Source organism: Coturnix japonica, chromosome 3 (genome assembly GCF_054131305.1).
Source record: "Coturnix japonica strain WE chromosome 3, WE-NBRP24, whole genome shotgun sequence".
NCBI lineage: Eukaryota > Metazoa > Chordata > Aves > Galliformes > Phasianidae > Coturnix > Coturnix japonica.
The window spans coordinates 87766579-87782859 of NC_140665.1; the positions used below are offsets into that span (position 1 = coordinate 87766579).

Here is a 16281-nt window from a genome sequence, read left to right on the forward strand (position 1 = left end):
AAAGGTCAGACTATGAAACTTTTCTTGCCGTTTTCCAGAGCAACTTCATCATATTAACTCGTGGAAAATAAGGGGTGCTTTCTTATTGACTTCCTTTGGGTCTACTAGCCTGAATTTGTAGTTGATTTGTTAATTTATTATTTTCTTTATTGATCACAGTGTAGCATGTAAAAAATATTGCTTCTTGGATACTTTACATATCTATTTGCACTGCTGTAAAAACTATCAGCAAGCCAGTGTACTGAAATATTTGCAATGTGAATATATTTGTTGCCCAGCTTTGATATTACAATTGTACATGGACAGGACTACAGTCAGGTCTGATAGATGTTACTCGTAGTTTGTCCAGTTTCACTGTCTTGTGTGTAATGCAAAATTGTAATCGAACCATATTAAGACACAGAAGTTCAAAACAAATGGTGAAATATTGCTTAACTTCTATTATGTAGGCTAAACGTTGCTAATACTGTCAGAACATATCATGACATAAAGATAAGTGTTGTATCACCTTGTGTTAAAATTTTCCTGAGGGGGAAAAGAATTAATAAAGAATGAAAATAGAGAAAAGGAAATTATTTCTAATACGGCTTATAATTATCTATAAAATAAAGGTATATATTTTGTAAACATTTCTCTTTTCTTTATTCTAGATGAAAGTGTTAATTGTTTTGGGAATTTCAGCAGCTATAGCCTTCACAGCTGTTTTCTTCTCTTTCCTTCAGACTGGCAAAGATGTCATCTTTGGTAAGTAACAGATAAAACATATATCATTTTATTTCATTGAGCAGTTTAGCTTAATCTTTTATTTTCTTTTTAATGTGCAAAATACTCGATCTGACTCCCATGAGAATTATTCCATGAGCACTTGCTTTTGAAATGCACCTTCATCACTCGACAATGGTGAACACGACACATGCTGTGTATCTCAGTTATGTATGTATGTCTAAAATTGATTGAATTTTCTTAGTGGCATCCATATGTCAACTGTAATGTTTAGAAGCATGATGGCTGGATTTCTCTACCAGTGTGAAAGTCACTACCTTTACTCACTCTGGACTGCAGTCAGTTGCCATGTGATGTGCCAGCTGGTACACTGCTTCTGTCCCATGAGGCTGCACATCTCCATGGATCTGTTCCCATTAGCACCCTCTGGGTTACTGGAGGGACTTCAGAGCATCTCAGACTGCAGAAGCACCTATATTTAATTGATAAAATCCCACATTTTTGAGTACCAGAGCTATTTATTTTACATCTGATCAGTCTAAATCAGTGAGGTTTGGTAGACTAGTACAATAGATACAAGACTGATTTTTGAAAGGATTATTTTCAAGAGGTTGATTTTTACATTAATAGAAATTGTGAAGAAACAGGATTTTTTCAATATTTATTTGTCAATAATTTTTTCAATATTTACATTTCCTTAACTGTTAGATAAGGTTTGGAAGGGAAAGATCTTCATCTGATGTAACTATAGAATAACAGATAAAATAGCAGATAAAATAAGTAAATACAGTGATATCCAGACTATAAAATAAATAACCCCTGAACCAATATCCAAGACATTATTTTAGATGGTAAATAGATTTCAGACTATCTCTGTGAAACAGGATCAGATTGATTTTCTATAGTGGATTCTCTGCTTGATGCTCCCATATTAATTGCTGGTAAATGTATAGTTTAAAATGAGGTTATATTTGAGGTTAGTTAACAGAAAATGAACATATGAATAAATGGAAAAGAATGAGAGAGAGTGGAATTTAGGTATAGAAGATGGATCTTCTCCTCTGAATTAGAGCCTAAATCAATATGCCATGATGAAAAATACTTAAAGCAAAATATATTTCACAGAGACAAAACCCTTAAGTATAATTTAAAATCTTTCTGTATCAAATTCTAAAAGTCTGTGTTAACTGTAAAGATCAGTCTCTAATTTTAACTTAGACTTAAAAGCATTTTCAGTTGTAACAAATCCGAATAACATTAAATGAATCATATGAATGGCTCATGCTACCTGCAACGTGAGCTTGGATTTGTCCTTTCAATCCAAGGACAGCCTTATGCAACATCCACATGAAGCCTATAGAGCATAATCCTCACATAACAACACGTTCTCAGATGGACTTGTAGGTGTAGCACTACACGATATATGTAGCTGAATTTATGCTGGAAGAAAACAAGGGAAAGCCTAACACTTCATACATTATGGAAGAAATGATTTACTACTCTTAACTTATTTTTCAGAAAGATCAGAAAACACAGCAGTAAATAACAGAGATATTTTAATGGGGAATAATTGCATATGACAGTATTGCAAACCTATTTATTTTATAAGTTTATTTAAATAAATATCTTTTTTTTTTCTTTTTTATTCCTGTTATGTTGTTTTGTTCTTCTGTTGAGAAGAAATTGAAGATAACTGCATTACTGAGGCTATCCAGAAGGCTTCTGATCTGGTGGATTATGCTACACAATATGCTCTGAAAAGGTAAAAATAAATAAATAAATAACAGATAAAGTGAATTTATTCAGCAAAAGGGTTTCCTAATAGAAGTTTGATTAAAATGAAGCTATATATTCACCCCAGATAAATCACTGGGTCACTGGACTTTTTAACTTCCCTCAAAACACTGAATATGTGGAGTTGTGGGCTATGAAGTGTGGCATTATACAAAGTTGATATCACAGGAGTCCCTTTAAAGGCCTTTATGATAGTAACAGAGTCACATACTGGCTGAGGTTTGCATCTAGCACAGCTCCTGCTCCAGCAGGGACACCTAGAGCAGCGTGCCAAACCAGCACCACATCCAGGTGCCCTTTTTGGGTATCTCAAAGGAGACTCCACAGCCTCTGGGCAGCCTGTGCTGGTGCTCCATCACCATGCAGCACAGAAGTGCTCCTCGTGCTCAGACAGAACCTCCCATGTTCCAGTTTGTGCCCATTGCCTCTCGTACTGGGTACCAATGAAGAGAACCTGGCTCCATTCTACTTTCACTCTCCTTACTGGTACTTGAAGACACCACTTTAAGCCACCTGTTCTCCAGGAGGAGTCCCAGCCTTGCCTCATAGGAGAGATGGTCCAGTAATAATTATAGATATATTACAGAAAAGGTAAACAAATAAGATCTTTTCCCTTCTCCTACTCTCCTCCCTTCCTCTACCCTCTCCTTTTCCTTCTCTCTCCTTTTCAGCCCTTTCCTTTCCTGTTTCAACAGCAGAACTTGAAAATTAGATCAGTAATCCAAAGCTTTTAAATTAATCATTTGATATGACAGGAATTGTTTATGATCTTTGGATATTTCTTGGGCAGAGCACTGTTAGTAAAAGCAATGTGTGAGCTGTTTATGTCTTTTGCAGTTTGGATTTAACCCTGTAAGCAGCCACAGGGCGAAGGCTTACACTGTCAGCAGAGCATCCAAAGATGTATATTAGTATCAGCACTTGCCTTCCTGTTTTGTCCCATCAGATGCACAAGCGTCCTGTGCCAGCGTTAGAAACCTTATGTCCATGAGAATATAATTTACTCTTGTGTTAACTGGTGTAAAATAGTAGGACTGTTAAAAATTAACAGCAGTAAAAACTATTTCTGTTGCATGCTCTTATTTAATTCAGTACCTCATGGATTTAATCAGCTTATTGAGAGACTTCTTGCTGTTTTAATCCAGGCTGTTACACATGCTCAGCACCTGCCTCTAAGACACAAGTCTTTGGCAATTTGCAAAGTACCAAGGACTGAACTATTAACTAATCTCATTATTGTCTTGAGGAGGGGATGCGTTTAACTCCTTAAATTATATAATTCTACATTTTCATATCATATGAATCTGGAACTGCTAGGGCTTTTTCCCTTTGTAACAAAGAATGCTGTATACTTGAATTAAAAGCTTTAGTCAGCACAAAGGCTAAAACAAGAAAGAAGTGATTCTGACTGCATATTTGAAATTCTGGAAGTTATAGAGGTCGCAGCACTGTGAAAACTTATTTTACTTTGGCTTACAAATAATTGAAGGAAGCTGCGGTGCAATACAGATGAGCTCTGTGCTATCTTTGAGACTGAAAAGGCAGTTCTGAGATGAAAAGGCAATATCTTTTTCAGGTTAGAATCGGAAAACTCTTAATCATTCCATGTATAGTAGTGCAACCTGATGTTTGCTGAATTTCTGATCTTGGGGTCTGAGCTACAAGCTGTCTGAAACAAAATAAATGTTTGTTTGTTTTTTCCTTAGACCTCAGCTTAACCTTGAATTGTGGTTGAACTGAACAAATAGGTTTCCTCACATCAGGTGTTTAATTCAGGAATCTGAGTGATTATATTATTCTTTGCTTACCATGTCTCAGCAGTTTCAAAGGATCTGAATTGTAAAACCCCAAACTTAATATGTTTTACTGTATTTTGTCCCAATCTATGCCAACTCAGTTTGATTGTCTATGAGACTATATGCATAACGAATTGCAAAATCATTTTCAATGTTTTGAATCCATTGTTATAGTTACAGTTGAAGAAACCCACTTGACATCATACTTCAGTTAGTGCTACCTTGTGCAGCGTTTGAGGCACGGACTCAGATGTGAACGATCCAAATCGTTTATTACAAGTTCTCACATCCCTTATATACCTTCACAAGTTGTTATTTTCTAACTTTCCCATCCGCCCTTACAACTTTCCCAAACACCTTACATGTCAACAAAGCATTCTACAGAACACTTTTCAACTGTCCATGCAGGCACATATCCAATCAGAGCTGTGAGACTCTTCTCCTTGCAGAGGTGTCCTTGGTTCTCATGCTGTTTATCTCGCTCCACAGCTGCTGCTCTGAACAGCTTTTCTTGTATTCCCACAACCTTGGTCTTACAGCAACAGTAGCCATGTACATACGTGTTTTCAGAATGAAGATACTCCCTTTATATTCTGTACAGTGCTGCTGTTATGGGAGATCAGAACAGCAGCAAATGTCTAAGGCATTTGATCTGGCTTGGAATATCTAAAAAATAAAAAATAAAAATCTCAGAAACAGAATATCAGATGCTAGATGGCAATGCATAGATTTTACTTTTATAGAATTTATTTTGTGTATATAGATATGCATATATTTTAATGTTGATCTGAACTGAGACTCAGTAACTGAGCATCTGGCAAATATAAACAATCTTCCTCCCAGGAATCTATCTGTAATGACTGAGATGGTCAGTGATATTAAATGTTACATAAAAATGAAGCCTATTCACTTAGATGTCTCAGTAGGAGGAGTTCTATGTTTTGATTATTCTTCACGAGTCTTCTCAGCTACTTTGTGCTGCAGACTTTGTCTACCATATCAGATTTTGTTTCATCCTGACAGCTTCACACAAACTTTAATGCTGTTGCGTGTGCTCAACAGAAGGGCTCTTTCCAGAATTTTCCTTGCAAAACAAAGTAAAAATGTAGTTTTCATTTTTGCTTACCAAGCAAATTCTTTGATTCAAGTTATACCTCAAACTTAGAACATACCCAACATAGACAATTACACCTATTAATGAGTTCTTTGTTTTATTTTCATTATAGAAATATCCAAGGGAAGGGAATAGCAAGTCCTACCTCATTGCTGGCCTTCTCAAAATTTCCAGAACAAGACAGTCAAGATATTTCCCAAGCAGCGGAACGAATGGAAATGTCAATTCAAGTATTGAAACAAAAAGTTTGCAAGAAATACAAGCGTTCTTTGCATCCAACTGGTAAACACATCAGTAAAAATACCTTTTGATTTCTTGAATATGGTCTTTTAGATAAAAACTGTAATAGCTTCTTTTATTTTTTTTTTTTACTTCAGGAAGATATACATATCTTGTCCCCATCCTGGGGCCAGGATGCTCTCCTTGTTCTTTTAAAAGTAGACATGTAGACACTTATATGTAGTCTACAAAACTCATAAATTTACAGAACCAATGCAGTCTGCACAGAAGTTGGATAGACCCAATGCATTTTATTTGCTGTGTCAAAAGGTAGTTTTATGTGAAACAATGAACAAAACATTTTAAAGCAAACATGAATCAATACCTAAGAAATACTGATGGTGGGAATTGGATTCAGAGCATGACTTTGAACCTGAACTAACATGTGAATGCATCTGTATCCACAAATTCAACATGGGTAGCTAGGACATAATAGCAACATTATATAGCTGGTCAAGCAACCCATTTTCTCTCTGCTCTCACCACTACCTTGCACAGGTTCTAATTGCTCAGTGGAACATTTTTCAGCTGATTGAAACTTTTTTTCATTTGTTTGTTTCTGGCTTACATTTTTCACTTGATAATGGACTAAATCAGTCTAGTTCGGTGTTGGATGAGCTAGACTGATAAGAGATGAGACTGACTGACCTGCATAAGGCACTGAGGAGGCAGGGGCAATAGTCACTTTCTGCTTCTACTATTTTGTTTGTTCTTTGGTTTTTTGTTTTGTTTTGGTTTTTTGTTTGTTTGTTTGTTTGTTTTTTAATCACATGAAGGTTACAGTCAGTTTGAAAGACAAAAGTTTCAGGAAGGATTCTGCTCTTCCTTCATTTTCACCTTTAATTCCAACCTGCTCTTCATGTATGTGTGTGAGAGAGGTTGCCAGCTCACAGAGAAATACAAATTTGCACCTCATCAGAAGGACTCTTATGACAGAGCTTGCAGTGTAAGAAATGCAGCCTGTTTTTCCCTGGCCCTCAAATTCTGGGCAATAATTCTATTCCAGTCCCACTCTGCAAGTAGCTGTAGATGTATAGCTATCCTAATTTTAATGTTCGGTTTCCTTCCCATCCCATGATTTTTTCCATTGGAATATATATCTGCTCCTGAACAGTATTTTTTACACCTTTGTTTTAAGTGTAAGTACTTGTCAAATGATTTGACCACAATGCATGGAAAGAGAAGAGAATGCAGGGGGAAGATCAAAGGAGAGGAATGAGCAGGTCCACCTCTGGTCTCAGATATGGATAGATGGCTTTCCTCTTATTCTCTACTCACGAGATAATAAAAATAGCTCTTCACACTTTATATGTCCTCTAAGTCCCTAAGACTACCTACTGCAACACATCTAACTAATGCTCTTTCCCAGAAAGAAAAGCAAATGCTGTAATTGCTGCTGACAATAATGTCTTTTCTCCTATAGAAGCCTTATGTCAACAGAATATTTGGGTTCTTCCTTTCAGATCTTTTATCAGCTGATCTGCTTACTATGATTGCTAACATTTCTGGATGTCTGCCTTATATGTTGCCACCAAAATGTCCAAACAATTGCTTAGCTAATAAGTATCGACTCATCACTGGTGCCTGCAATAATAGGTATGTATGATAAGGATTATGCCCTGAAAAATCTTTCCTCTTTCTTTTGTCCTTTCTCTGTCTTTCCTTCCTTTTCTCTCTTTAAACTCAATAATTTACCTTTATTTTTCCTAGAAAAACTGGGTAGATGAGTTCAATCATCTGACATCACTGTCTCTCTAAATGAGACGCCACTTAGAGCTCCCAAGGGTAAATACTCTTCATCTCAAATTAAGTGCACTAATTTTTGCAGAGAGGCTCTACCTTTGAAAGCTTCTAAGATTATGTAAGGAGCTCTAAACACAGAGTGGACTTATTCAGTAGATATAAATTAAAGAGATTGAATTCTCACCCAACTTCCATCTTTCATTAAATTAGAACAATGTTGAACAGGAAAGAGTTACATCTTCAAAATGAATAATAACAAAATCAAGTAGATGCTCATTTTTTTAATTCTACCACAACCTTAATACTTAGTGAACATATACATAAAAATTATAGGTGATAGTTTTATATATCTATTTTTATGAATGTGCTGATTGGCTGTCTGAATGTTTATTGTTTACTTATTATCTACTTCTACCCTAGTATAAGTCAGGATTGTTTCCTACAAAACTCACCATAACACAAGTGACTATATTTTCAAAATACTTCAATACAATAAGGATGTAAAATGTAGAATAAGAGATCTTTCAAGTATAAGGATAAATGATATTTATACTTGGCCTTGGGTTACCTAGGCTTAAATTCACAAATGGAAAGGCAGACCAATGGAAGACTATTAGCATTACACAGGTTAAGGCATTCTGTAATACGGTTACTGAACAGTGGGAACATTCTGCAGTTTTGTTATTCAGTCACTCATTTTAAATGAGATGAATCAGTATTTCTGCATCACAAGTCATTTGTAAGGAACTTGCATGTTAAGCTTTTTGTTGAAAGGACACAATCCAATATGCATCAATGTCATATATCTATCTGGATATACATGAATTCCTCCAGGCACTTGCAGAATTGCTTGGAATCTGAACTAACAGTATAATATTTGCACTGACAACTCTGTTGGACCTTGAAAATATTGGCCAAGCAGCCAAATAGAAACACGCAGCTGAAGCTTCTAATACGCAAGCATCGTTGCTGAGGTCTTTCTCTTCATTTTTGGGGAGAAAAACAGTTGAGGGTATACTAAAACATTGTTTTCTCTGTGGTAACTAGTAATACCAGGATTTGTATAGAAGTTTCTAAAATTGGCTGTTTTTAAAAAAAATAAATTGATAATATATTTAAAAGTGAGCATGGAATTTCTTAACACATTCTTTACTTAATCAATTTGCATATCTGGGACAGATCAGTGCAGTTACAAAATGTTTATTCTGCCACCAAAAAATTTATTTTTGCATAAAAATCCTGGAACAAATGCATAACAGAACGGTATGAGCATGACTGTCTTTGGAAACTATTGTCATGACATCAAAAAATGAGTGTCATTATCCTCATTCACTAGTAACACATATCAACAAATTTTACTTTTTTGTGTGCCTGAAGACTTATGTGTGGATAATAAGCAAACTAAATGTACAATAATAATTAAGAAAACTGGAAGATAAGGTACACCTAGGTTGGTTTTGTCGTTTTTATCCCAACTAATTGCATTGATATATCTGTTTTTTTTAATGTTTAGGGCAATGAAAGTGATTCAAAGGCAGGGAAATTACAGTACTAAAAGAAAGGCATCTCATGGTGCAAATTAATGTTCTCTAATCTTACACTTCAGAGGTACTGATATGTCTACTGCAAGATTGTGTCTTCAGTTGTTCATAATAGTGAGAGATAGTACAGGATGACAGGATGGCACTCATGAGTTGACTCTTTTTCTGGTTTGATGCCAGGAGTTTAGATGACTGTATTGCATTTTTTGATGCTTGGTATTTGAGCATCTACAAGGAAACTTATCTGTCAGATTTTTGTTTCATTTTTGTGCCTTTAATAGTTTTATTGGGCAAGGACTCAATGGTTAGTTTGAAGCTCTTATACTATAGGAGTTATGGTTTTGAATATGGTACACCCAGGGTAAAGAATGTACTGTAAATGAATGTACAGTAAAGAGTACTGACTGAATCCGTTAACTATGAAAAGAAATCAGGATGTTTCCTTTAGAATGGCTGCTTCACTTACATATGTAAGCTAGGTGTCATTCAGAAGACACAAATATGGAGAGTAAGCAGTATCTTGAAATTCCACTTTCCTCCTAAGGGAGTCAAAACAATATCCAGACAGTGTAATCCTACAGTTGCACTAGTGAAGGAAAAGTTCCACTTCCCATAAACAGAATGTATTGTTATCAAATTTGTCTACTGTGTAAGAGTATGATACCAAATTCTCATCATTTTGTCTACCCTAGATAAAACATTTATATCTCATGCACGATTCCAAGGCATTAACATGTTTAATAGAATAATAACAAGGCATCTGAGAGGGGTTTTACTAAAGTAGTGTTCCAGCGAGCTTCTACAATATAAAAGCAATCAGGAGAAAAATCACAAGTTAAGCAGCAAAATTAACATTTCATTATTTTTAATTGAGTGAAATAGCACTACACTATGTGCAGTATTTTATGCAATTTCAATAAAGACAAATCAACTGTAACTAATTTGAATGCTTTATTGAAACATACTTCAACTTTCAAATGTGAATTACTGTGGATAATTAAGTGCATTACTCTGTCATATTACTTGGCAAATTGAGTCATATCAGTGTGCCAGAGATCAATGGAGGATTAATAAAGTAACTGCTCCCTCTTCAGTACCCAATAGAAATATAAACATATATTATAACATGCTATATTTTTACTGTCAGAGATCACTGTGTACATTTCTAAAACTGTATTTTTTCTTTTATATTTAGCAATTCTTGTATATTTAGCGATTTCTTATATGTTTAGCAATTATAAAATTTATTGCACAGATCATGCAAAGCAAATCAACAAGCAGTAAAAAAAACACCTAAAATATTCTTCACTTCAGGAAAATGCAATAGGGATTTTCATGATAGTAGGAAAACTAACTGGGTCAAGCCCTATGACTGTTTAATTAAGGATGACCTTACTGCTATCTACATTCCTTTGCTCTTAAACTCTTGTCTGAGCCATTTTACACCCCTACTTTCTTCCAAAAATGCTGGCAGCAGCATGGAAAACTGGTCTGCACTAATCCCAAGGTGTGTGTAGACAGGTGTTGATTGGAAAACTGCTGGATGATATTAACAACTAAATGAACCTCCCCCCCCCCCCCCCCCCCTTTTTTTTTTTTCTTTTAATCTTCCTTCACTTTTATAGTAAGGCTCCATCATCATATTCTCCTAAATCTTGATTCCCAAGCTATTCCTCTAAACAAGCATCTTTTTAAAAAATGTGAAAGCCCTTACCAGTATTTCTGACTCCATAGGAATGTGAGTTCATTATCAGCAAGTCACAACATGGCAAGTACTTCAAAGACATCAAAAGGTAACCAACATAAATTAGAAACATGAGTCAGATAGCATGTCTACTTGTTAAATTGATATTGGCTTACATGAAGACCAATAACTGATTCCTTTGCTGAGATCACTATATGAACATCTTGTTACAAGGGAATATTGTCCTGTGGCTGACAATTATTTTATATTCAGAATTATTCAGAGGTGAATGTTCTTTGTGTGCAATTCTTTATTTTCTTCTTTTTTCCCAGGGAACACACTAGATGGGGAGCATCCAACACAGCCTTGGCTAGATGGCTCCCACCAGCCTATGAAGATGGACTCAGTCAACCTCGAGGATGGGATCCCAGCATTCGATACAATGGAGTCCGGCTGCCCTTGGTTAGAAAGTATACCATGTGAAACATTGGCTGTAAACACACCTGCCACAAAAAGCCTCCATTTATGCCAAGAAATCAAACAGCAAAAAAAGCTGGACCATAGAATGGGCAGCCAGGACTCCCTTCAGTTGCAGGGCAACCAGTAGACACAGGGTTGTTATTGCTCAGCCTTGAGAAAAGGAACCATAGGGTAGCCCTAGACATAGTCCCCTCATGCTGAAGAGGCTATTACAGAAAGAGGAAGGTACTTTCTTCACAGTGATGCACACTGACAAAGCAAGAGCCAACAGCTACGTGTTACTCCATATTTTTTCTTGATATAAGAAAAATGCTTTCCTGTGAGAATTATTAAATGTCACAATAGACTATCTAGACTACTTCTGGAGTATCCCTCATAGCAAATATCTAAAAGCCAAAAGCCTGCTGCTCCTGGAGCTTTAAATAGCCTGTTTCTTTCTTGTAGCAGAAAGTTGCACCACTTGGTCTCCAGAATTTTGTTACTACATAAAGATGCTGATGATTTTATGACTCCTTATTCAGGAAAGAAAGACAGGAATGGTTATTAAATAAATAAACATAATGCATATACAACAATCTATATGTATGTGTACAAATACACAATGTTGCCACAGTGATTAACATACCTTAGTTGGAAAATATTACTATCAAACCCGAATTTTATTTTTTAGAAGGTTCAGTTTACTAAGCTAAGAAGACTTTGCAGTATTTACAAATCTTTACAGACCATGTGATTAGAAAATAGCAGTGAGAAAATTCTGAACAAAAAGTATCTGCATAGGGAAGCGAGTGAAAAATTCTCCATTGCAGTGTACAGTGATTTCAGCTAGGCTTACTATTCCTGGTTTGTCATCATTTCTTGAAACCTGACTTTCAATGGGCTCAAAGTCTTGTTATTTTAACCACCACATGTTTAACAAGGACGAAGAAGAGAATTTAGTGTTAATGTCACCTGCAACTCATGTTATTAATCAAATAACATGATTTCTAAGCTACATAATTTAGTGCTTGGAGAGGAAAACCTGACATTTGCACAACTAAATTTCCAGGCTCTACAAACTGCCTATTTTTAGACTCATTAGAGAACATTCTTGTGAAGTAAAACACATTTAAAAAACCTTACACGGTTTCATAGAATTTGATTATATCTGACAAGAAAGCTTCTCTGTTACAAGTTGAAGATACGATAAAACTAGTGCCATGGCTGTTTTTCCCTACGTACGTTATTCCATCCTTTCTTTTACTATTGACTAACTACTCATAATTTTTAAAAAGAAACCAATAAAGTGAGTGTAAGGTAGAAGTCCAACCTGGAGATGTTCAAGGCCAAGTTGGGTGATGCAGCCCAATCTAGTGATCGGCAATTCTACCTATGGCAGGGAGTGGGAGCTCAAGGATCTTTAAGATCTCTTGCAACCTAAGCCATTTTATAGTTCTATGATTTTATGATTCTTTCAAGGCTGAGGATTATTATAAAGTGATAGAACAGAACATAGTTGAGAAATTCCAATTACAAACTCTTCTGGACTTGAAGAAAAAAACTGAGACCTGTGATCATCAAAGTTATTCAAATACTGATATAAGGACTTGTATTTCTGATGAGTGGCACTCTTGACTATTTCAGTATAGAGACTGATGTTCTTAGCAAGTCCCATGTTGACTCTTGTCCTCACCAATTCTATTTTACTGTATCTGCCTTACGTGTTCATTATATAACCCTAAAATTTATTAGACTTTTACTCTGCTGTCCATTCAGTTGCTTGGCTCCTAATTGATGGAATGTTATGCCTCATGAGGGAGGAATTTGTGAGTGATATCAATATCCTAATCATGTCAAACTGACTGCTGATTTTGCTCCAAAGGCTCCAGTGTCAGCTGAGCCTATAGCGTTGGTGTCTGCAAATGTTCCCTCGAAAATCATATGTATCTCTGTGCAAATTTCACAGAAGTGATTCAGGAAATACTTTGTGACTTCTCCCTGCCTGGAATAATGAAGCAGAGTTTCCAGTTGCTATGTATTTGCTGCCATGCCTGTCTTCTGGGCTGCGCAAGGAGCTCTCGTTATGCAAAACAGCCCAGAACTGCCGCACATCCATTTTGCTCAGCAGAATCCATTTGTTAAAGAAAAAGAAAACACGGGGGAAAAAAAAAAAAAAAGAAAAAAAAAAGAAAAAAAAAGAAAGCTTACAGTACAAAACAAACAAACAAACAAAAAACCACAAGGTTTGCAAAATTATCTGTGAAGGAACAGATCAAAGATAAACAGCTCATTTGGCAAATACAAAGAAAAATGTAACTGAAAAGTCTTAAATCTCCGTTGGGCACCAGCGTTTTGTTTTGTTTTGTTTTTCTACTTCTTCAAGCTGGACATTAAAAGTACTCTACAATATCATTTATCCCAGGGAGGGGTTGTGGGAGGAGATAGCTTTTATTACTATTCATCCTGATTTTAGCGTTTTATCAGATTGTGAGAAGTAAGTACTACTTGACACTCAAGGTAAATTAGTTCTTTTCCCAGGTCCGAGAGGTGACAAGAAAGATAATTCACGCATCTAATGAGGCTGTCACCGAAGACAACCTATATGCTGACATCATTATGGTGTGGGGACAGTATATAGACCATGACATTTCATTCACTCCTCAGAGCATAAGTAGAACCAGCTTTTTAACGGGAAAGGAGTGCCAGATGACATGTGAAAGACAAAATCCCTGCTTTCCGATAAAGGTAAGATTTGAAATGAATTTCTTCAAGACAAATTCCAGGCTCCAGACAGGTAAGTAATGTAAAATGCATTAGAGATATACATATGCTAAAATAATTGCAAAGAAAATGGATAGATCATCAATAATACAACAGATGATAGAAATACTGATATCTAGTTTATCAATCTATCTGTATATATATCATCTTATAACATGTAACAGGTATGGATTTAAATTACTTTACAGAGATAACAAACTACAGCTACAGTATTTAGTACAAATATATTTTTCTACTTCTCAGGTTTATGTTGCAGAGAATCCTTATGTTTCCCCCACTGTTACTGTTTTTATGCATCAACATTCTGAATTCTATAATAGAAAATAGATAAAGAGATAATAAATAATTCTGCTTTTTAAACTGCTAGTCAGGTAAAGTAAAAGGATTTTACCTTCACTCAGTGCAAGCAAAGATATTTCCAGCAGCTAATGCAAATTTTTGCAGAAAGATATCTTTTCAACGTACATATAAAACAATCTCCAAGGAGTTGCTGAAGCTTACATACATCACATCTTTGCTTTGTATAGATGGAAAATTTGAATTCAAAGCTTGATAGTGAATTAGAAGGAACATAAATTGGTAGAAATATGTAATTTTATCTAGTCAATTAATTTGAAAGTACAAGCATTCTTTCACTCAAAAGAAAGAAAGAAAGAAAGAAGGAAAGGAAGAAAGAAGAAAGAAAGAAAGAAAGAAAGAAAGAAAGAAAGAAAGAAAGAAAGAAAGAAAGAAAGAAAGAAAGAAAGAAAGAAAGAAAGAAAGAAAGAAAGAAAGAAAGAAAGAAAGAAAGAAAGAAAGAAAGAAAGAAAGAAAGAAAGAAATTGAGTAGCAAAGTCAAAATACATTTTTTGTTTCTCAAAACACAAACCATTACTTTATTCTGCAGAAGGGACTCTTGCTTACCATAACCCTTGAACTGACACATAAATTTGTGTTCAGAGCAATGTAAATTATGGACCTTAAATGGACCTTAATTACCGATCAACTTCCTTGTGCACTGAAGTTTGCATAGGGTACAGGTTCTAGCAGAGTAGAAAACTATTTTCCCATAAGAAAATGTAGCTGATGAGTGTACCAGAGTTTCCTTTTGATTTAAGTGCCGCATGCCACTTCAATTAAACGCAAAGAAAAATATTCTTCTGACTGCAATGAGAACTGAATTAGGCCCTGTGTTGAAAGGTGGCTCTTCTTCTAGTCAGTGAGATAATCCCTAAGGAGTGCTAAGTGAAATTAATGACTGCCTGCATTTTTACCAGTCAGGTAAATTTATTCTCTTAGAGATTTGGACTATTGAAAGTCAGCAGTCATAGCTTGAGAGTGTTCAGAAAGAACACAGATGTCTTAAGGAGTCAAATTCTCAGATCATATCTTAAGTATTTAATGTATGAATGTCTGATTGAGCTGATTTAGCCACAATAACAAAAATGTACCAGTTTCTATCTGCCTCAAATTCCCATCTTTTGGCTAGTATGTGATTTCCTGACTTTATACTCTTAATTAATAGTCATAGAAATATTCCCATTCCTCTATTAGGATATGCTAGGGCAGAAAGCCCATCCCTCATAAACAGTGTTTCATATGACCTGACGAAGGAGGTAGAGCATGATTCCACCATATGACAGAATAAGGTTACGTATTATATCACATTAAATATGGTTTGTTTACTATACTGGAGATATAAAACTGCAGAAATATTTGAATGACTATGATTCTTGTTTTTCTACATGACATATGCACAAGCAATGCTGATCTTTAACTTCAGAAAGCCCTCATTCTCATTTCAAGGTAAAAGCCCTCATACTTATAAGTAATTAGTAATTAGACTTTTAAATTGAGAACAGGCTCATACTATTGTTTATGGTTTGAATCAAACATGAAACACAGGAATGACAAGAGTCTAGTCATGGCCTCTAACTAGTTTAAGCTGCCTAGTAATCCTACCAGCTCAAAGAGGAAGCAATTTAAGGGGTCTTCCACAAAGGACTCCTAAAGTAATGTTACCCATGTATCAGAAAAATTGCAGTATAGGAAGAAGTTGTAAATGAAGGGCATAAGTCTTGTTTCTATCTTAGTGTTGTGAAGGGTTTCATCACTGAGTGCTTCAACGTTCTGTGAAGACAAATTACATGTACATGTCCTAAATTCAGCTTTGAATCTATCCCAGGAGCTGCTCATGCTCAGTATTATATAGCCTAGCAGAGGAGTGGAATCATGACAGAACTCATGATCACCTTTAGGATTCAGTGTCTGACAGCCAGAATGGCCACAGGAAAGAAAAAATAAATAAATTTGGATGCAATCCTGTTTTAGATAAGTTTCCTGACTTATGGGTTCATTACTTTACTATAGTTCCATTAATTTTCAGCC

The 16281-nt window shown here is 35.5% G+C and overlaps 1 protein-coding gene across 1 annotated transcript in view; it reads left to right on the top strand.

Moving 5' to 3' along the window:
• The first annotated feature begins 650 nt into the window (after nucleotides 1–650).
• Nucleotides 651–16281, top strand: part of TPO (thyroid peroxidase) — a 35276-nt gene continuing 19645 nt past the window's right edge. Inside the window, exons 1-6 of the mRNA XM_085542151.1 lie at nucleotides 651–744; nucleotides 2401–2485; nucleotides 5540–5709; nucleotides 7170–7302; nucleotides 11007–11136; nucleotides 13672–13878. Coding sequence (XP_085398277.1) covers nucleotides 651–744; nucleotides 2401–2485; nucleotides 5540–5709; nucleotides 7170–7302; nucleotides 11007–11136; nucleotides 13672–13878 — 819 coding nt within the window. The remainder of the gene's footprint in view (nucleotides 745–2400; nucleotides 2486–5539; nucleotides 5710–7169; nucleotides 7303–11006; nucleotides 11137–13671; nucleotides 13879–16281) is intronic.